This window comes from Macaca mulatta, chromosome 10, assembly GCF_049350105.2.
Source record: "Macaca mulatta isolate MMU2019108-1 chromosome 10, T2T-MMU8v2.0, whole genome shotgun sequence".
Classification (NCBI taxonomy): Eukaryota; Metazoa; Chordata; class Mammalia; order Primates; family Cercopithecidae; genus Macaca; species Macaca mulatta.
The window spans coordinates 95,086,362-95,108,373 of record NC_133415.1 but is presented as its reverse complement, the minus strand read 5'-3'; the positions used below and the strand labels follow the sequence as shown (position 1 = coordinate 95,108,373).

General features: G+C 44.1%; 1 protein-coding gene across 3 annotated transcripts in view; it reads left to right on the top strand.

Moving 5' to 3' along the window:
• The window catches only part of PTPRT (protein tyrosine phosphatase receptor type T), a 1,118,573-nt gene that overhangs the window by 935,589 nt on the left and 160,972 nt on the right, over window positions 1-22,012 (top strand). For all 3 annotated transcript variants that reach the window (XM_028828430.2, XM_077949122.1, XM_028828427.2), the window contains one exon: window positions 16,907-17,042. In XM_028828430.2, the coding sequence (XP_028684263.1) occupies window positions 16,907-17,042 (136 nt within the window). The remainder of the gene's footprint in view (window positions 1-16,906; window positions 17,043-22,012) is intronic.

Sequence of the window (22,012 nt, the reverse complement as noted above, 5' to 3'; positions counted from 1 at the left end):
GAGGCCTCGGTGACCCTCCAAGGGAGCATGTGCCCAGTGGAAGGGGTTGACAGATGGTGTGAGAACAGGAACCAGAGGCAGGAGAACCAGGTGAAGCTCCAACCTGAACAACGACCATGAGGGGAAAATGCTTGGTGGAGAGAGGCGGAAGACCGGCAGCAGAGGCAGGGGCATAGCCTGCCAGGAGAGAGGGGGCAGTTCTGAGAGACAGCAGCATTGGGAATGTCCAATAAGATGATGAAAAGAAAAATATAACAGCAAATATGTTACATACTTCCTACATGCTGTGGAATGTGCTGAGTTTCACATCATTAATTCGTTTAAACTTCCCAGCAGCTCTGCCAAATAGAGTACCTGTTAGTAGTCACAGTTTACAGATGAGGAAACTGAGGGTCAGATGATTAAAAATCACTCAACTCTGAAATGATGAAACTAGGATTCAAACTCAGGTCTCTCAAGACAGTCTGTAATCGTACTCTCCATGCTCTGTGCCCATAGACATTGGAGAGCACCTATTCTGAGCCAGCACTGGGAAATCCCATGGCAGGATGGTTCAGGACAGTCTCAGAAGCCACACAATTTACCATCTGAGAGGCTTTGAGCCCCAAAGTTTCCCCATTTTCTTATCTGCAAAATGGAAATACTAATAATGACCAGTTATTGGGAAGAATCATGAGATAAGAAACTTCATTATCTTAGTCATTATTATGATCCTAAACCCATCTTACAGATGAGCAAATTGAGGTCCAGAGAGTGAGCAGCAGGCAAACTGACCATTGCTAAGATTCAGGCAGACTGAATCTGGGCCAGACTGTAATTGGTGACTGGGCCAGAACTGTGGTTCCTGAGAAATGTGAGTGATGGAGGAAATAGGTAAGAGCCCATCAGGGCTTCAGGCCTGGGGCACTTAAAGTACCAAATAGAAGTCATGAATCAGGGCTCATCAAAGCTTTAGGATATAAGGTGGATGGCTGGACACAGCAGCACAGCAACTCTAGCTCCTGCAGTGACCCAAAGTAAGAGCAAGACTGAGCTGAGATGGGTGAAAGGATGTGGATATCCCTGAGCCTTTGACTTGGGTATCCTCTAGTTCCCCTTGACCAGTGCTTTGATTGGTTCTGGAGTGCACAAAGGCCAGGGCTGTGCCAGAAGACTAGGGGCAGGGCTACAGCTGGAAGCCAGGAGGGCAGGTGACATCCAGGAGCCAGGCTGATCATTGCAGAGGACCCTCCTCAGCTCTTCTAGGCAACTGCTCATATGGCTGTAAGGCTGACACTACAGAATCGGGGAGGAGATGAGCCCTGGATCAAGTGCATAAGGATACTGTCCTTATCAGCAGTCTTAGAACAGATGCTCAAAGTTTGACAGACACAAGGGTATTGGTACATCATTCCAGCTGCCATTTTTCTGTTGCCAGTCTCCCCACTGAATCAAAAGACTTAATGCAGAAGAGGTTGTCATATCCCTGTAGGGTGTTCTGTAGGAGGTGATTGTTAACGTTTGTGCTTCTTCAAAACAAATGTCTACTCAGGTAGCATATATGACTGAGGCTCTCACTGCACCTTTTTCTCTCCTGGGATATTCTCTTTAAAGCAAGGAGAAGTCAGTCTCCAGTCTTCCATTCAAACTGCTATTAAACTCAGATTCAGAAGTCAAGCATCATCCTTGCCTTCTCTTTTTCCTCATCTTGAATATCCAATTTATCACGAAATCTGACAGATACTGCCTCTGAAATTTCTCCTGAATCTCTGTCTCCTTCTTCCTCACTGCTACAACTCATGTCTGGGACTCATAAAGTTAGTGTCACAGATTCCAAAGTGGGGTCCCCATGTCTTTACATCAATCCCCTTCCGATAGTTACTTCCCACTGAAGCCAGAGTGATCATCTAAAACAGAGTATTATTCAGGCCAGGTATGGTGGCTCATACCCATAATCCCAGCACTTTGGGAGGCTTAGGTCAGTGAATTGTTTGAGCCCAGGAGTTTGAGATCAGCCTAGGCAACATAGTGAGACCATGTCTCTACAAAAGTAAAATTAAAAAAAAAAAAAAAAGGCCAGGAGCCGTGGCTCATGCCTATAATCCCAGCACTTTGGGAGGCTGAGGTGGGCAGATCACGAGGTCAGGAGCTCAAGACCAGCATGACCAACATGGTGAAACCCCGTCTCTACTAAAAATACAAAAATTAGCCAGTTGTGGTGGCATGCATCTGTAATCCCATGTACTCAGGAGGCTCAGGCAGGAGAATCACTTGAACCTGGGAGGTGGAGGATGCAGCGAGCCGAGATCACACCACTGCACTCCAGCCTGTGTGACAGAGCAAGACTCCGTCTCAAAAAAAAAAAAAAAAAAAAAAAAATAGCCAGGCATGGCAGCACATGCCTGTGGCCCCAGAACATGCCAGTGGCCCTAGCTGAGGTCAGAGGATCGCCTGAGCCCAGGAGGTTGAGGCTGAAGTGAGCGTGTTCATGCCACTGCACTCCAGCCTGGGTGACAAAGCAAGACCCAGACTCAAAAAAAAAAAAAAAGAGTCTAATCCTGATTAAAATGCTCCCAGGGCTCTGTTTGTGCTTTGGGATAACTAGCCTGAATCAAAGGCCATTTACCATTTAGTCCCTATCCCTTTTTTATCTCTCCAATTTTATTTCCTCCTCAGCATCCTGTACCCCATTCAAATGGATCATGTGAGTGGTACTTGCCTTCTCACACTCTCCTCTCTTTGCTGAGATGTTCTCCCTCCATGGTTTGCCTTACTCATCCTCTATGATCAAGTTCAGACAGTTTGATCTCTGCAAAACCTTAACTGGTCCCCATTATCTCCAGATTGCACCCAGAGATAGTCAACTGGCTGGGCCAGTTGGCACAAAGAACTGCAACCTCCTCCCCCAGCCCTAAGCAAAGTTTTCTATTGAACATGGCATACGTTCAAGGTATAAGCATGTTTTGTTGGAGCTGTTTGGTTTCTATCAACTCTTTTGCTGTGCCTAGCACACATTGTAGTGCTCATTCATTTGGCCCCATGCGTGAATGATTTAATAAGTGAGCAGATGGCTGATACTGATGGAGCATGTGCCAGGCATGGTATACTCACCCCTTCCCCATTTCTGCCTCCAGCCTGTGATGGTTCAAGCACCTCACTCTACTCACTTTGTACCATTTTGTTAGGCTAATTGTGAGTCACTAGTTTTCAATCCAGTATTTGAATTCCATGCAGACTCATCTGCCAAACTTCCTGGAGACTGAGTCTTCAGAGTCCTTGTCTGGAGCTCCCCCAAATCTGCTGGGACAGGTCTTGCTGAGCCCAGTGTCTGGCCTGGGATCGCATGGTGTTGGCCCAGGAGAGGTCGGGCTGGGGGCAGGAATCATGGGCAGTCATAGGGAAGACCCTGTCTTAGGACTCTGACTGTGCCGGTGTGGCAAGTGACATCTACTACAACCACACTGGCCACTTCTTCTACCCTTCTCACCTCCCACTAAGAGCAGAGATGCTTTTCCATCCACCCTTTGGGGGAGGTGAACAGATCAGCTTTTAATACAGAACACAGTGATTCAGTGTTTCTGCTTTCAAAAGCCAAGGGGCAAAGGCTAGAAGAAAGAAAACATGTTCATGGTGGATTTGGCTGGAATCTCAACAATCAATGCCGTGCTCGCTGCTGCTCATTTTATTACCGTTGCTTGGATTAGTTGCACTAATCTGAAATTCCGTGCTGCGTGTTTACTGGCTCCTCTGTCTGATCCTGCTTACGCTCCCACTAGTCCTTCCTATAGATTGCCTGCTTCCTCCCGTGCCCCTTCTCTCCTTTCCAGGCACTCTGATGCTAGCTGCAAGCTGCATGTTGCAGAGGTGTAATCTGGACAGAGCTGCCCCAGATGGGCAGATCTTTCCTTCTCCTCCCCTTTCTTGCCCCTCTAAGTCAGGTAATACAGTCACCCGTTAGGGGATCCATTTGGCCAGGGTTGGTTGGAAAGAATTGAATTATATTTCTGAGTATGAGCCTGGGGGAACCTCGGCCTCTGGTGCACCCTGCTATGCGGTTCAGACAAAGGAAGCCGAGACATATTGTCCTTCCAGAAGCCTTGTGTTCTGCTCAGTCCACAACCAAGCAGGAGCTCCCATTCCTCTTCCCACATGCTGTCTGTCCATTTGGCTGTGAACCCTGTTAGAGTTTGCATTTCATTTAGTGAAATGCGAAGCTCCTGCTCCTGCTTGTAGCCCATCCCCAGGCTGTGTGGGTCATGACTCAGCTTCACCTGGTCTTAGAATTTGAATTGTGTTCCCCAAAAAGATATGTTGAAGTAATAACCCCAGTACCTGTGAATGGAACCTTATTTAAAAACAGTATCTTTGCAAATGTAATTAGTTTAAAGTCAGAAGGGTGGACCCTAATCCAATATGCCTGGTGTCATTATAAGAAGAGAAAAACATCATGTAAATACAGACTCATAGGGAGAAAGTCATTGACAACAGGGGTAGAGATTGGATTGATGCATCTATAAACCAGGGAACACCAAGCATTGCCAACCACTAACAGAAGCTAGGAAGAAGCAAAGAAGAGTTCTACCACAGTCTCAGAAGGAGCATGGCCATGCTGTTACCTTGTTTTGGGACTGTTGGATTCCAGAATTGTGAGAGAATAACTTTCTGTCGTTAAACCACTCGGGTTGTGGTCATTTGTAACAACAGCCCTGGGAAATGAATGCACTTAGAAATGCAGTGATCCTGAGCACTGGCCAGTGGGCAGTGGTTGAGCTTCAAGGGCTGTGCTTTTAAAGTGGACAGACCTCAAGAAAACCTTGGCCAAGAGCTGCCATCTAGAGAATCCCTTTGGCTCATCCCATCTCCCCTGTGAGATCCCCTTGTTGACCATATTCTACATTTGGCCCAGACAGGTCTCCCCTCTGGTTCTGACCCTTCCTTTCTTGGTGTAGTTTCTCCCTTTGAATAGTCTCAGCATCTGCTGCTGGTCATGCCCTGCCCTGGGCTTTGTTTCACAAGCCAGGCTGTGGTAACCTGTTCTCAGTGTCCTGGGATTACATGACCTGCAGACTGTCCCTGATTTGCTCTACATTGGCTGCTCCTGAGAAGCCTCTCTTTGTCCCATTGCTGCCCTGGGACTGCTCTGAGCTTCACAGGAAGAATTACAGTCAGGTCAGTGTGACCACAGCTCTCTCATACCAGCTGCCTGAAGAACTCTAAAGCGACTATCACTTTGCCGCAGGGCATCCTAAAGAGTATGTGTTCTTCTTCTTACATCTGCTCTTCAGACTAAACCCTTAATCCCTAGTGCAGGCCATGGGTGCTCCTATCTGCAGCAGCTAAGCAGCTTTGAGCCTCCTGAGCTCCAGGCTCAAAGCACAGATTCTACAAGCAAGGAGCCAGTACTGTCAGTGCTGAGATGACTCAGCCTCTTCTTCATCATCAGCAGGGCAGTCTGGACCACAGGGAGTCAAGGTGGGGAGGGAAAAGAGAAGATCACTGAGTGATCACAGGAATGCCCCATGTGTCCCACACCATGGATGACATGTGGAAATCAAGTCTGTGGTCTAGTTTTGCCTAAGCAGAGTTGGCATGCCCTTTCCTGTACATACCTCTGTGTTGGTGCCCATCACTCAGCTCTGATTATTAGTTTGCACTTTCCTCTCTCCCTAAATAGTGAGCTCCAAGACAGTAGTGTTGTCTAATTAGCTCCCATGCTCAGCACCTTGCTATAGCCACTGTCATCATTATAATCCTAGCACCACTCAAGTTAGGCAATGTCCAGGGCTATTCCTGTGAAGCCAAGGGTTGAACTGATGCTGATGAGACCAAGGTAATGGATATAGTCCATGTGGAGGTCACTGGGCTTTGTCCAGTTATTTTCATGGCCATGGGCTAAATTTTATTTCTGAATAAAGTCTAAGCCACACTTGTGGGCCAGTTTGACCCTCACCATGGATGCAGACTGACTGCCATAACACTCCTAAACGCAAGCCACAAGTTGACTCCTGATCTCTGCTTTAGCTTTGACCCCTACCTCAGCCATATCCTGGTCATTTACCTTAACTGTGGTCTGACACCTAACCCAGTCCACAAAGTATGCCCGATACTTGGTTTCTTAGACAACCTTATACCCAACTCTAGTCATAGCTTGAGGTCTTAGTCTTACCACAGACTGAATCCTCTGTCTACCCCAGCTGGGTCTTGGCAGCCCTCATAGGTTAGGCCTCCTGGGCACAAGAGAAAGTAGTTGAGGTCATTGGGAGGTATAAATGGATTTCCAGCTCACCAATGGTGAAACCTTTGAAAGAGTATGCCGTAGAAGGGGTGTGTCAATAATGATTGTATCTGGCATCAGTTGGGTATGACTGCTCTTAAATAAGTCTGTTTTGCTCTATTTCCATGGATAAAAAAGACACTTTCTTCATAGAATAAAGGAGTTTTCTCACATCCAGAAGAGGTTCTCTATCAGAGTCTCATTTAGCCATCTTTTGCAGTGTGTGTAACATGACTAAACTAGAATTTGACCTACACAGAGCATTTATAGTGTAAAACAAGGTCTATCTGGAAACATAGATTTAGGAGACCAAGCAAAATCAGCACTTGAGGAACAATTTATTTGAGTGGCCTGAGTGCTTTCAAACAATCAATTAAAGCTATTCCTGTCTCACAGGGTGCTAACCTCCATTCGAGGCTGAAAACGAGGGCAACTTCTGTCAGCAATATTTAGCAGTTTTAGTTGTATAGGCTGTGATGAAGTCAATTCTAACCTCTTAGGACTCACTGGGTAATACTGAGGAGTCTGGGATATTAGAAATATGTATCTTCTTTGCACTTAACAGTATTTATTAAATGGTCTTCCACAGCAAGGGTAGAGCTATCATTGAAAACCCTGCATCTCTGTGGTGTTTTCCAGCTACTTAATATTGACTCTGAGTTAAATTGTGACTAAAAGCAATTACTGTCATATGATGAATTGAGGCAATTTATTTATTACTTGAGAAACATCCTAGGTGATGTCACTTAGAAGAATGATGGAATAATCCTTCTCAAGTGCTCTATTATCAACCAGATCTGGTGAAGGAGGCATTGCTTTGAGGCATGGGGAGGTAGTCAGCAATTTAAAAAAATTAGTCACAGCGAGATCAAAGAAAGAATATTGGAGGCAAAGCAGAAAAAAATCACCTAAATATGAACAAGATTTGTCTCCCTATGGAATTATATGGGATTGTTTGGTTGCTAAATATCAAGAAAGGTATTATAGAGAAAGCCCAGCGATTAATAATAAAACTAAATGCAACATATGAAAGGCTTGGAGGTGGTGGTTGATATACAAGAAAAGTGAAAAGGATGAGGGAACTTAAGTTAAAAAGGTCAAGTTTAAATATCATTTGAGCAAAGTCTGTATAATTTGGCTCATGTAACAAGATTCACATGACATGTTCATCAATCCCTTAGATATTAGAATAGGATACGTGGGTGCGAGGGCATGAGAGGAGATAATCTTCAAGAAAGATGCATGAAATAGAACTGCATGATAGAGCGGGTGGCAAGCCCTGCAGGGACAGGCATCAATACAAAGAGATTTTAATCTGGCTGGTCAATGGAAGATGCTAGATCTAAATACGGGTCTGCTTCTTCAGATATTTGAGAAAGGACAACCACATTTCTCTGCTGAACAGTCTCTCCCCCTATTTATTAGAGTGAGGACACAGTAGTACAATAGGTTAAAGAGAACTGTGCTAGACTGCCAGGGCCCATGTCCCAGCTCTCCTGCTTGCTACCATTACTTAGTCTCTCAGAGGCTGTTCCCACATCTCAGAAATAGGTATAATGATGGAACCTGCTTCATAGGTGTATTAGTTCATTCCCACATTGCTATAAATACCCAAGACTGGGTAATTTTAAAGAAAAGAGGTTTCATTGGCTCATGGTTCTATAGGCTGTAGAGGATGCATAACAGCTTCTGCTTCTGGGGAGGCCTCAGGAAGCTTCCAATCATGGCAGAAGGCAAAGGGGCAGCAGGCATCTTACATGGCAGGATCAGGAGCATGAGAGAGTAGTGGTGGGGGTGGGGGGTGGAGATGCTACACACTTTTAAATGACCAGATCTCATTAGAACTCACTCACTCTCATGAGGACAGTACCAAAGGGATGGTGCTAAACCATTCATGGGGGATCCAACCACCTCCCACCAGGCCCCACCTCCAACCCTGGAGATTATGGTTCCACATGAGGTTTGGGTGCAGACCCAGATCCAAACCATATTGATAGGGCTGTGAAGATTAAAAGAGAGAATATATGTGAAGGGCTTAAAACAGCAGCCTGGATTGTAGTAAAAGCCCTAAATGTGTTACCTCTTTATTGTTCATTGTTAGTACTTGGCATGTGGTCAAATATCCTGAGCCTTCTGTTTCCATCTTCTGGAAGAACTCAGTTTCACACCTGGCTGTCCTGAAAGCCACAATTTCTCCATGTTGGCCTCAGCTTGGCTAAAATCAAGATGCAGTACTGGACATTCTCCCTGACTTACAAGTCCATACACCCCTCAAAAGTGGCAAAGAGAGGTGACGCTAGCATCACTTGTTTATAAGAAGCCCACGCTGGTCCTTGGCCCATTTGGTGTCATATCCATTCTTCCCTGTTGCCCTATGCTCCTGGGCATGTAGGCGACCCCTGCATGGGACCCCCATGACTGCTGGCTTCTGGGTTTGGCTAATGGGAGACTTTAATAAGATATGGTAAAGCTGGAGGAAGGGAGGAGCCTTCTTTCTCTTGGGCTCAGGCCCCTTCTTTGGCGATGACTGTGTCTACTCCATGGCTTCAGGTCTCCAGATGGGTCAACCAGAGTTCCACTTCTGTTGAGTGATCCTTACCTCTGGGCTCTGAGAACTCCACCACCTCTTTTTGTTTCTCCAGTCTGGGCTGGGTAGTGGCTTCCTGATACAACCGCCCTCTGAGTCTCCCCACCATTGTCTCCTAATCCCTGTGTACTAATTATCTAGTAAATTTGCTCTGTTTTAAAAGTTAGGAGTAGTTTCCTATTCCCTGGTTGGATGTTGTCTGATGTGAGGCTGTGCTCGTTTCTGGTGATTATTTCTTCCTTTTTTAAGTGGTAAGGGTGGGGGTGGGGGGAACCTGATTTAATCATCTAGTCTATTTTTTTTCCTGTATCAACATCACGCTAGTGTAAAGTATCTGAAATACACATTTTTTTTCATTTAAAAAAAAAAGTCAGCAACAGCATTTGTTTCTCCCCAGGCTTGTCACACCCCTCCTGTTTTCTACGATTTCAGTCCTCAAAGACTGCCAAAGTAGTTCATGATCACAATTACAAATACTCTCAATGCCTTGGGATGCAATTTGTAAAGTCTAGAGGCTTGAATCTAATGAAGTATCCAGATGCTCTCCTGCCAACTTCTTTTCTGTCTTGGACTTTAATTCCATCTTAAAAATAATCTGCTATTCTGAGAATTTGTTTCCAGCAAAATCAAGAAGGTTTTTGGTGCTTACCTGACTTGAGAAGAGCCAGAAAATTGCCCAGCATCCTCATCTTTTCCCTGTTATCTCCTCTTGGCAAAACCCCCATAATCAGAGGTGCCTGTGATGCTTAAAACCTTCACTGGCATAGAAGTACCAGCTTAGAGTCAGGGTTTCAAAGGTTTTCCCTACTGGGTGCCAGATACATACAAAGCCAGAGTAAAGACAGAGAAGCTCTTCAACAAAAGAAGTCATTCAGTAGACAGGGGTAAACTGCCAGCAAAGTAAGATTTGCCTCTGATAAGCCACACTGGGGATAATGTGCCCTTGGATAGCTGAGAAACAACTGTGTGTTTTAAAGAGTGCAGCTTTTAGGAATTGTGTCCCTGAGAGCCGGCTTGCTTTCTTTACCATCAGCGATGATCACCAGCATGGGTTATGCATCCATTGGGATTTACTTGGTTTTATCAGTTGCAATTAGATGTTCTTTATCTGTGACTCCTATTTTTGCTCCATATCTTTACAAGGAAAATTCTCTGAAGTGAAGCTCTAGAATTGGGCCTGTCACCAGTGAGAGCACTTCAGAATGAATCATTAATCATTAATTGCCAATCCCTTGTTGCCAAATTATATTATTGCTGCCATTAAGTCATCCAGATGTAAGCCTGATACGGGCCTTGCCTATAGGAGGAAAGTTAAGTGAATCACTCTGGGGGCTCTGCCTTTATCCTGAGGGTTGGATGAACTTAGACAGCAGGTTACAAGGAGGCATTGCCCCAGCCTCTGTGACCTACAGTTCATAGACACAAAAAACCCTCGTACTACCCTGGAACCAGTGCTAAGGTCACATCATCACTGTGCCCCATATGTGAACAGTTCCTCAGAGTTTATCAAGCATTTTTCCCTCCATTATTACATTTAATTCTTAGAAAATCCCTGTGTGAACTTGGCATTTTCTCATTATTTCATAAATGAGAATATCAAATCACATTGTGGTTAACAGGTTTGATCAAGGTCGCACAACCCATTAGTGATGGCATCTAGACGCAAGCTTGCATATTTCCGATCTGAAACCCGATGCTTTTGACCAGTCTCATAAAACCATAGCATCTTGACATCAAAAGGAGCATAAGAAGTCTTGTCGTCCCTTCTGCTTTAGGGGGAGCACAGGATGTTCCAGCCAGCTCTTGTCCTTGTTGATGACACATTTCCTTGCCTTTGTGGGTAACATGGGGAGGGTCAGAGTGAGGGGGCAGGAATAGACTGCATGGGAGTCCCATGGCTCTAAAGATAATAGGGAGAATTCCTCTCACCGAGAGTATGAGTATTACTGGAATTAAGGGGAACCAAGTTGAGGTAAGAGATGATGTCAGAGAAGAAGGTCAGCATCCTGTAGACGTGATGTCCTCATGGCTTAGTTATGCATCTAGGAAGCCAAGGAGATGAGAACAGAGACAGAGTAAGCAGGTAAAATGAAGGGCTGACTCTGATGCAGGACTTTGGAAGCATAATGACCTCATCCTCTCTCTATACCATGATGCTGCAATGAAAGGATCTGGGCTTTAGCCTCAGCTGAAAAGCTCTTCCACATTCAAACGTTTCCTTTGTTGATTCCTAATCTACCCCCTGTCACTTCTACCCAGTGATACAGCTCTGAGCTTTCAAATTAAAGGGACCAAATCTACTCCATCTTCCACAATGGCCCTTTATCTATCTAAAGGCAAAAATTAGGTCTCATCTGAATCTTCCCTTCCCCAAGATGAAAAATCCTGATTCGGAGTGATATACCTTCAAAGTCAATAATCTCTGGATCACTGTGCATCTCAATAAATGTATACCTGAATCATGTAGAGACCTTGTTACAATGCAGCTGCTGATTTAGTAGGTCTGGGGTGGGGCTCAAGATTCTGCATTTTTTATAAACTCCCAAGTTTTGCCAATATTCTGGTCGATGGACCACTTTTTGAGTAGTAAGGCTCATGGCCTGTCTTCACTCTGGAGGTCCCTTTTGAGAGGTCGAGTTCACAGCTGGACAGGACTCACCAGAGTGTTCTGACCAGTGCAGAATAGAGCAGGACAGCACTGCCCTTGTTAGATCTCAGTAATCCTTGGGGAAAATCAGCTGGGAGTGTTGCTGGGTAGCAAGGGAAGAGGCAGCAGAGAGACAAAACATGGCAACTGGACCCTATGTAAGGGGCTAATATTGAGGGAGGGAAGTAGACCTTAATAAACCAAGGTCTAAGTAGACCTTAATAAACCATGCCTTGTGCACCAGGTTTCCATATGTAAGAGTAGACAGGTAGCACATTAAAAGCCAGATTAAGACTCTGGACTGGAGCTAGGAGGAGACTGGATCCTTAGCCATCATGGCATTTGGAGAAAGAGTAGACAGCAGGATGCAGCAGCAGCTGCTTTGAGAACCAGCTCTGCCTTTGGGAGTGCTCAGAGCTCAGAGGACACAGCTGGCTGTGCCGTAAGGTCAGGCTTGCAGCGTGATGTTGGAGAGGGGGTCTCCTGTCAGTGCAAGCTGAGTTCACAAGATTATTTTTGATGATCACATCACACAGGGGGCTCAAGTAGAGCCTTAAAGCTTCTCCAGTTGGAGAACTTTACCTTCTGGTGCCTGCCTAGATGCCAATTCTGATTCAGTTGGCCTATTCTCAGATTGGGTCCTCTGGAGGGTAAAGATGAGGAAGATGCATCCAAATTCCTCCTCTTTCTCTCAGTTCCCAAATTCCCAGTCCCTGCTTAATAAACCAAAGTCACCCAGAGTCAGAGACAGCTTTTTAGGGACTCAGACTAATACTAAGCCTGACTCTCCTGGAAAGGGTAGGCTTGGGGTAAAAGTAATGCAGGTGTTATCCCACTGAAGGGCTTCCAGTGGGATAGCCCTCTGAAAAGTCCCTTTTGATTTTAGGGCCAATGAGTCAGACAGATAGCCTTCTATGTGTACCTACTGCTGGCATCTGTGAAAGCCCACCGCATTGCCAGGGGCCCCATCAGTAGCCAACCCTGATGTGCTCTCTTATGACTCCCATCACAGGTCACATTCTGCTCCACTGAGCATTTAAGATATAATCCCTGTGGACAGACCTGACTGCCACAAAAGCAGGACCCTCCCATCCTCTGTCTATCCCTCAGATATAGGAGCCACACATGGATGTTGTCTTGGCTTTAGTCCAATTTCCTGTATCACCTGTGAACCCTGTCAACACACTTCCACTATGAACAGAGGCACAAATCTCCAGAGACTAGGGCAAGTTCCCCTAAAGAATGCCAAAGCTGGATTTTCCCTATCCCAGGGAATGTTCACATTCCTGTATCTGATGTCTGGTTAGACCAATCAAGCGTGGATTTTTCTAAAAACCTCACTGTGTAAAGTCTGTGATTTCAGCTCTGCTACCTGTTGGCTGAACTCATTGAATTTGTCTAAACCTCTGGGCTCTCTGGACTTTCAGACAGCCTCTCCAAATCCCCTGAATGTTCTTCCATGGCCCTCAAGTATGTTCTTTTGTAGGTTTACGGTCATTGCTGAAGCTGCTTCTATTTAGGAATGTCTTGGAATTCTTTTGGGAAATGTTTTCTAATACTCATCCAAGATCTTCACTTTCCTTCGTGTGTGGACTTGATTCTACCCTGCGAACAGCCTTTGGCACAGTTGGTCATGCCCTCCTTTTTGAAACATTCTCTTCTCTTGGCTCTAGGATGCTATACTCTCCCAGGTTTACTTCCTACCTGTGTGGTCACTCCTGTTCCCCATTCAGGCTTATCTCCCTCTACTCACTAAATACTGCAGACCCTCAAGTTTCTATTCTAGGTCTGTTTTTCCTTACACTCTTTATTCTCTCCCAGGGTGATTTCGTCAACAGGCCCCCATGCTTCAAATACCATCTGTGTACATATGACTCACACATTTTTGCCTCCAGCTCTGACCTTTAATTTAGAGCTCCAGATCGCATTTTTGACTACATACTTTTCTGGAGTATATCTCAAGCTCAAGTTGCCCCAGATATATTTCCCCCCTAAAGCTATTCTTTTTCCATTGTTTCTGGAACCCGTAAACATTACTGTCATCCACCCTATCATGCAAGCCAAAGATTTGTGGTCATTCTTGACAGTTCTTTCTCCTTTATTCCCCATATCCAAGCCATCAACAGATTTTATCTATAGCTATTTCAAGTAATTATCTCTTTAATCACATCTGTCTATCTTCACTGTCAGCACCTGAGTCTAAGCAACTATCATCTCCCATCTGAATGCCTGCAGTGATCTCAAAATTAATTTCACCAATCCACTTTGGTTCCACACTAAAGCTGGAATGATCTGTTGGAAATACAAATCTGACCATATCATTGCTCCTTGAATAACACTTAAATGGTGCCCTGTGTTCCTTAGGTTAAAGAACACAAGCCCTCATTGGGGCCATAAAATCCTGTGTGGACTGATGCATGATGCCCTCTCCAGCTTCTTTCTCATCCTTCCCTCCTTGCTTTCTTGCCTTGGTTATACTACATTTCTTTTTTTTTTTTTTTTTAAAGCACAACAGGATACTTGCCCCATTGCACAGCTTTAGCCAAGGCTATTTCTCCTGCTGCTCCCATATGTTGCTTTCATGATCCCTTTGCCTGGTTACAGCCTTTCTTCCTTTGGAGCTCACCCCTGTTAGGGGTGAATTGCTCCAAGAAGCAATTCATTTTTTTAAATTATGCAAGTATGTATTTACAAGTGTCATGTGCTTCTCTGTTCAAACCTTAACAGGGTTCAAGTTTGCTGTTACTGATTCTGGATTTATTCATTGTATTCCTCTACCCCCAACCACGACTAATTGTAGACTCTTTGAGAGCAGGAACTGTACCTGTTTTGCTCACCAGTGTATCACCAAATGCCTGGCACATAGTGGGTATTTATGATCACTTACTGAAGGAATGAAGTATGAGTCTCATTAGACCAAGCTAATCACATTGTTCCTAGAGTAATAGGATCCTCTCTAGGGGCTCTTTGCCATTGCACTCCTAGTCTCTAGAACAGGACCTGGTAGCAGGCACACTGAGTAAAATTAGGCTGTGCCAATGAGTGAATGCCCCAGAGACAACCCTTCCTCCAAATCTAAATAAAAAGACTCCATCAATATTGAGGAAATTTGGATCTGAGATTCTCCCCTTCCTTTATGCTTGCTACATTGTGGATTAGCCACATCTCAGAAATCATGTCTCCAGCCTGGGAAATGGGGGCTGCATGGGAGCTACTCAGAACCAGCCCTGGTCCCCCCATCCCGGAATGTCAGACAAGCCCTGCTAAAGAGGTGGTGGGCAACTCTTTCAGGAATTCTCTAGGCTGTAGATGAGCAGAGTCTACTCAGTCAGCCCTGGAATGTGATGAGTTGGTTTTGCCATTAGCTTGTGAAAGGAATGAATAAAATTCCTTATCCGTAAGTCCTTATAGGAACAGAATCTCTGACTCTACAGACAGCATAGTTTAGCACACAGCTCATGGCCACTCAGTGGCAAAATAACGAATGATTGAATGGATAAATAAAGCACACAACTGTGGTTCACTCACCCTCGTATTATGTTATAATTATCTGTTAAGCAGCAATGATGAGGAGGGAGGCCTGTGCTAGACACTGGCATTAGAGAAATGAATAGGGTGACTTAGCATTCTCACTAGAGACTTGACCAAGCAAACCCAACATGTCTAAGTTACAACAGCTTAGGGAAAGTGCTCTGAGAGAGGAAACACTTAATGCTCTTAAGCAAAAAAAAGGGAGTGCATCAATGTGCTGGAGGGCTTAAACATCAGTGCATTTGGGGAATCAGGACCATAGCTTTTGTGTAGTAGCATTCCTTCAACTCAAGACTCCGCTGAGTTCTATGAACACATGACTTAAAAAAGGAGAAAACTCAATTTGCTTCCATGAGAACAAATGTGTGTGGGCAGAGACGTCATCCCCTTAGCTAAACACTAAACAACCACAAACATTTAGGGAGCCCTATTACCAGTCAGAGTCTGTGCTAACATGGGAAAACTAAGATAAACGAGGCATAATCTTGCCCCTGAGGAGTTTGCAGACCACTGGAGGAGACAGATGTGAAAACAAATAACTAATAATATTGGTGCATTGTAGTAAGAGATATTGTGAGGCATGTGCAAAGTGTTATAAAGTGTTAATAGAATTTAGAGAAGAGGGAGGAACTCTCCCAGGGGCACAGACTCAGAGAAAGTGTATTGGCTGATGAAGAATGAGCTGATGTAGATGTGGAAGAAAAGAAGGAATGAGTTAGGAAAAGGGTGGTTTAGACTTTTAAGCTGCCCCATACTTAAAGGATGGCACCAATGGGAATATAAACAGAAGCAGGAGGAAATTCACTTAGGGTGCTGGTAACCCCTGGACCACTCTCTAGAATGTCTGAAATAAGATGTTGCCTCTAATCCCTAGTACATAGCATGAAGATACTGGTTTTTGGCATTGTTTGCCTGCTTACTTTGCTATGGCATAAGCAGAATGGTTGTTTTGGGAGAAGGGATTGAGGAACTAGATGACTTGAGAGCTGGATTCAGGGGTTCTGACCATTGAGGTCTAAAATTGGAATCACAAAACCTGTGGAATTCTGGCCCTTACCTTTATCAGCCATGTGACTTTCAGCAACTTCGCTTGGTTTTCTCATCTATAAAATGGGAAAATCAATATCTCATCTATCTTTGGGAATGTTTGTGAGGACTGACCAGGCCAGATCCATGAAGTTACCCAGCACAGGGCTAAGGATATAGTGAGTGGCCAGTTACCTGCCTCCTCTACTGAGGATTATGTCAGCAAGTTAACACCTGGTAGAGTATGTTGCATTAGTATTAAATGCTAAAAATGGAATTCATCAGATTTAAGTGTTTTTTTGAATCCAAGGTGTATTCAAGTTCCCTTGAATATACAAACTTTTTACCCTACCGTTTGTTTCCTATAAAGAACAAAACAAAAACCACTTTTTATCTTTAAAAATCTAGTGATTTAAATTGTGTTGCCCCAACATAAAGCTATTATTTCCATCATTTACCTAAAAGAATAATGTAGGGTTAGGTATAATTCCACAAGCCCAGGAAATGTTCCATGGTTTGATCTTACAAACAAAGCAATATGAGAGAGAGAGAAAAATCTTAACTTGATTTGCCTTAAGGAAAAGGATGCTTCAACACAGGTACCCAGGTGAGAACCTTGGGCAACTCACTTAATTTCTCTGCATGTCAGTTTCTTCATCTCAGAAGAATGTAATGATCATCCCAACCTCACAAGGAATTGATCCTCAAAAGTTATTACATGGGACAATGTATGTGATGCCCTTAGCACAGTGCCTGGCACATAGTGAGCACTCAACTAAAGGAAACTGTTGTCATTATGATGATTGTCTAGTCACATATGTGGGTGCTTTCAACATTGCTGTCCTTCCCTTTCCCCTCCTAGGTGCCTCCACTCAGAATTCTAACACTGTGGAGCCAGAGAAGCAGGTGGACAACACCGTGAAGATGGCTGGCGTGATCGCTGGCCTCCTCATGTTCATCATCATTCTCCTAGGTGTGATGCTCACCATCAAAAGGAGGTGAGTCTACTGCTGCCCGGAAGACTCTGCTGACCCACGGTGACCCCATCACTGCTGTGTGGCCAGGATTTTGCTCTGTTAATCATTGTCCAGCAGGGATCTTCTGATATAACCGTTGAGGTCCTGAAATATGTGGGCCAGCTGTGGTTCATTGTGTTGCTGTTTGAAGGGTGCATGCTGCCTGCTTGACAGGTGGTCCTGAGGTGGCCAGTTTCTTATGGGCCAGTGGCCCCTATGACTGGGCCACTGCGATGTGCCATGGGATTCCATGTATCACGAATTGAGTCTTATAGGAGTTAACTGCTGTGTTGCAATCAATCATGTCATCAGGATAGCTCGGGAGCCCCAGGAACATAGATGAGTCCAGAAACACAGTTGCAGGAAAGTAGTGTTTTACCATTCTCACCTCCATTTGCCCATGATTTCCACTGGTCAAATAATAGCATCCCAGGCCGCCCTCTCCATGAGAGATAAAGCCTACAATGGTATAAGAGTTCCCAATTACAAGTTCTATTATAGTACTATGCCCTGTCCCATGAAACCTTCCCAGCAGGGTTGCTGTTGCTTGTCACCTGTCAACAGCATGTCTCCCTGGACTCCTCTGGCCAGCTACCAGTTTGCTCATACTGTGTGTTTTCTCCAGTTGCATTTCTCATAAAAGCAAGCAAGCAGATTCCTCCCTTATTCCCAAGATTTACTACACCAGCATCTTCTGTTTAAGAGTCATTCACAAGGCTTGAGGATAACACAAGGAAATTGCAGAGAGGGAAGAAAATACAAAGGGTAAATATCAGCTATCCCTGTCCCCAGGGTGCACTGGTTATTCCTCTAAACAGGGAGTCTTACTCGCCCCTCTCCTTAGCCCCTGCCTGCCACCATGCTAACACATCTACTTCCCACCTCCATGTCTTCTCAGTTTCAATGCCAGGGCCCCAACCTTAGTCTCTACCTTCCCACTCCTCAGTCTGTCATAGCAAACAAAACATTTATCCACATTATAATATATGTGGTGTATTGTGCCCTGCTCCCAGGCAAAAGAGCCTTCTACGTTATTAACCAAACCAACACCTTAGCCTGAAACTCTGGGTTTGCTTATGCACAAAGTTCAGGGCAACCCCAAGAACAAGGGCTGGGAACTTGCTTCCATCTGTAGGATGAAAAATGCTCATCAAATGTGTTTCCCACCAAAACAAAGGGACAGAGTACCCCTAACAACTAATTCCAGCTTCTACGTTAGGAACCACATGAATATAAAATGCGGAATTTTTTTTTTTAAAAAAAGCAATATCCCCATTTCCAGCAATCAGTGATTTAGAAATACTAGGGTCCAGTCAACCCTCTCTTGACTATGCAAGCACCAGGATGTCCCTCTGATGATGATGATTCTGCTTTGGATCAGTTGTACCTGCCTCTGGCCAGGACATTATACTGTGAGGACATCTTTTCTTGACATTTATTGTCTAATAGGATCATGTCTTGCCTCAAGCTCCCAGCAGAATGGCTTAAGAGCTAAGGTTCTCCTCCAGGCTGTGATGTTCTGGTTGGAGAAACTAGCGGTAACAGAAGGTACTATGTTAATATTGGGGGTGAAGAGCCCTCAAAGGGTTAAGGTCAACACTACATTGTCATATCACCATCATCACTGATAACACATGGCCACATTATATGTCCTGGTGACTAGTCTGTTGCTATTACATGGGGTAGTATATGACTTTTGATTTCCCTGGGGGAGTAAGCACGTTGTACGTGTAAGATCATTGAAATGTTTCTTAGAATTACAGATGTATTAGAGGCAGAGGTGAGTTTGGGATTGTCCACCCAAATTAATGGAACTGAATACCTCTTTGGTAGACCTGGAATTTTCTTATTCTTTGCCACTGATTTGTAAATCAGATACGCTCTTCCAATTTTGCTCTTTCTAAAGCCTGGCTTAACCCACGTCACCATCGTCTGTGAGATTGTGAAGAAATTTCACTTCCTTCTCACAGCTATTTCTGAAACGTGTGACTTTTTGGGAGGGAGGAAAAGGCTTTATGTTTCCAGGGTGGGAGCGACTATAAAATGAGTCCTTTGTGGCAGTTTTAACCTCTTCTGAGTATCTTTATCATCTCTCATGTCTATCAGAACTGTCCATCAGACCCTATCAACAGGTATCACATGATCACCATTTCTCCCCGGGAGGCAAAACCTGGGCATTGCATGTTGTGGGGTGCTACTCAGTGTTTACATATATGGCATCTTTTGAAGAAACTAAGACATTTTGTTGGCCTAGTTGATTGAAACAGTTTATAGATGGGAGGGGAGGGTAGAAGGAGAAGAGGAGAAAATGGGGAGGAAGAGAGAAATTGCACATAGGACTGCACTCTTTCTACTTACCTACAATGCCTTCCTGTGTCTAGAGATGCCCCAAAGGAAAGCAAAATTCTGTGCACCTCTTCTTTCCCAGATACCCCCAGCTGCATATATATATATATATATATATATATATATATATATCATATATATATGCATATATATATATATATCACTGATTAATTGAGTCTGCTACCAACTTACTGTTGGCCAGAATACTATCTACATCTACCTCAAAGGAAGATGTATTCAAGTCAAAGAAACTTCCAAGTAACAGGCTTATCACCATAGCTCAGGATACTACATATGTAGTAAAACATACCTCCTTAACATCTCCTCAGTGTCCTATCATCACCTACAGTGCTTGGACTCAGGAGTTCACAGAGGCCAACACCTGCTGCAACCCGTCCACTGGCTTAAGTTTGCCTGGGTCTTCTCCCTGCCTTCCCTGGGCATGGACATGGTCGCTTTCTGGTTTTTTCCTACTCCTAATATGTTCAACTGACTCAAAGCCTCCCTAAAGCTATAGCCACAGATGTTTCCAGCAAACATAAGATGTCCCTAGCTTCTCCCCCTGAAGGTTTGTGATCATTGACTTTAGAGCTTCCTTGCCACTCTCCAAAGAGAGTCCTTCTCTTCCTATTAGGGGTTTCCTTTTATGACACAGAACTAGAAGACAGACAGAGAATGGGCTTGAGATCCAAGGACGAAGGGAATGGTTTAATGAAAAAAGCTTAATTAATGTATATTTAGATAACTGAAAACAAAATACAGGAGGGAAAAGAGAATATCAACAAAATCTGAGAGGTGTTTTGTTGTTGCTTGGTTTTGTTTTGTAATGGGGGGAGGGAGATCTTGAGAAATGAAAAGGAGAAAGGGATATGAGATGTTGGTGGGTGATTTAAATGGGATTCTCTTATAGTTTGAAAGAGAAGTTAAAGTTTAGAATTCTTTTTGCATTATCTTTGGCTGTTTGAACTGGGCTATATTGAATGTGGAACCATATGGAATTAGGATTGCATGGACATACACAGGATGATGTGAACATTATAAGAAGGGATCCTGGAGCCCCTCACTGACAGAGTTAACTACCAGTGTGGTTTTAGCCACACCAACTACACAATATCCATCCTTCTGCTGTCACTAGATAGTGGCTCCATCTTTTTCTTCTGGATCTGTTGATCACATCTAGAGATCACATCTGAATGTTCTGTAATTGGTACCCCATGTCATTATGTAGTAAAACATACCTCCTTTTCATGAGCACCATGTTAAGTCCTGACATCGAGAGAGACCTTCAACACTAACTCATCACTGGGGTCCTGATCATCTTCATTCCTTGCCTCCTCCCCTTAGAACTGTTAAACATCCTCCCCACTCCTCCAAAATCAGCAGTCAAAAGGTTGCATGACCAACTCTATGTTTTCTTAACTTCATACCATGGGGCACTTTGTGCCTTTCATGCAAATTAAGGTGAAAAGATCAAGTCTTATTGCCTTAACCAGCATGTCTCAGTAGTTGAAGGTGTTCATTAGCCACTCACATACAAGAAGGTCTACAATTCAATGTTTGTTTGTGGAGCATGAAATTGTATGTATGCGCACATAAGTTTCATATAGTTCAGTTTTATCCCTTGGGACACACTTCCTGGAGTCTGAACATGGTCCCTTAGAGCTTAAAGCATGGCCATGCGCTTATGCATAGGGAAACAACAAAGCCAAGTTATGCAGGACTTTTCACAAGATCTGCACCCCTGGACTTGTCTGGATCCTACACTAACCTGTCCATCACATTTTAATTTTCAAATAAGAACTAGGAAATTTTAGGGAGGTGTATTCAAAGTTGGTACCATCCATGGTTCTAGCCAGACCCTATCTTCTCCCCTGCTCCCCTGCCCAGCTCTTCCTAGTGCAGCCTGAACTCTCTGCCAAACTTTCCTTGCCTGTCCAAATGGAAAATTTTGTTCCAAGAGTGTGTTTGGAGTGTCTTGAGTATAAATATGAATGTCTATTCTGAGATTTTATATGCATCTCTGGTTATACATCAATTTTCTGTGACTTGTACCTGCCCTCCAGTAGCTCCCAGTCTAATGGATGCACACCTTGTAGCTGTGGACAGAGCATCAGAAAAACTGGCCCCAAATTTTTAGTCCTGTTTATTTGCTGTTAACCTTGGAGAAGCAACTTAACAAATCTCAGCCTTTGCTTTCCCTTCTACGAAAGGTAGCCAGTTTTATGGGGCTATTCTAAAGATCAAATGAGCTAATTATTGAAATAGGCTTTGTTCCCTGAACCTGCCTAAGGAATTGCAATGCGCACTATCTATAGAAACATTCATCTCCACATGACCATCAACTGTACCAAGCCAGCTCCAAACCCATTACTAATATGCTAATGGCAGGGTTGCAATCAATGCTCACACACTGACATAATTTGCATCATTTTTCATTTAAACTGCAGCCGTATTCTGATTTTAATCTTCCTAATAATCATAGTAGGGTAGGTCTGTTGTTTGTTTGAAAAGAAGAAACTGAAGTTCAAAAAGATCATGTGAGTTGGTGAAGGTTTTGGGCAGAGTTGATGTGGAAACCCAGTCTCTGTGTCTCTAGAGCTCATGCT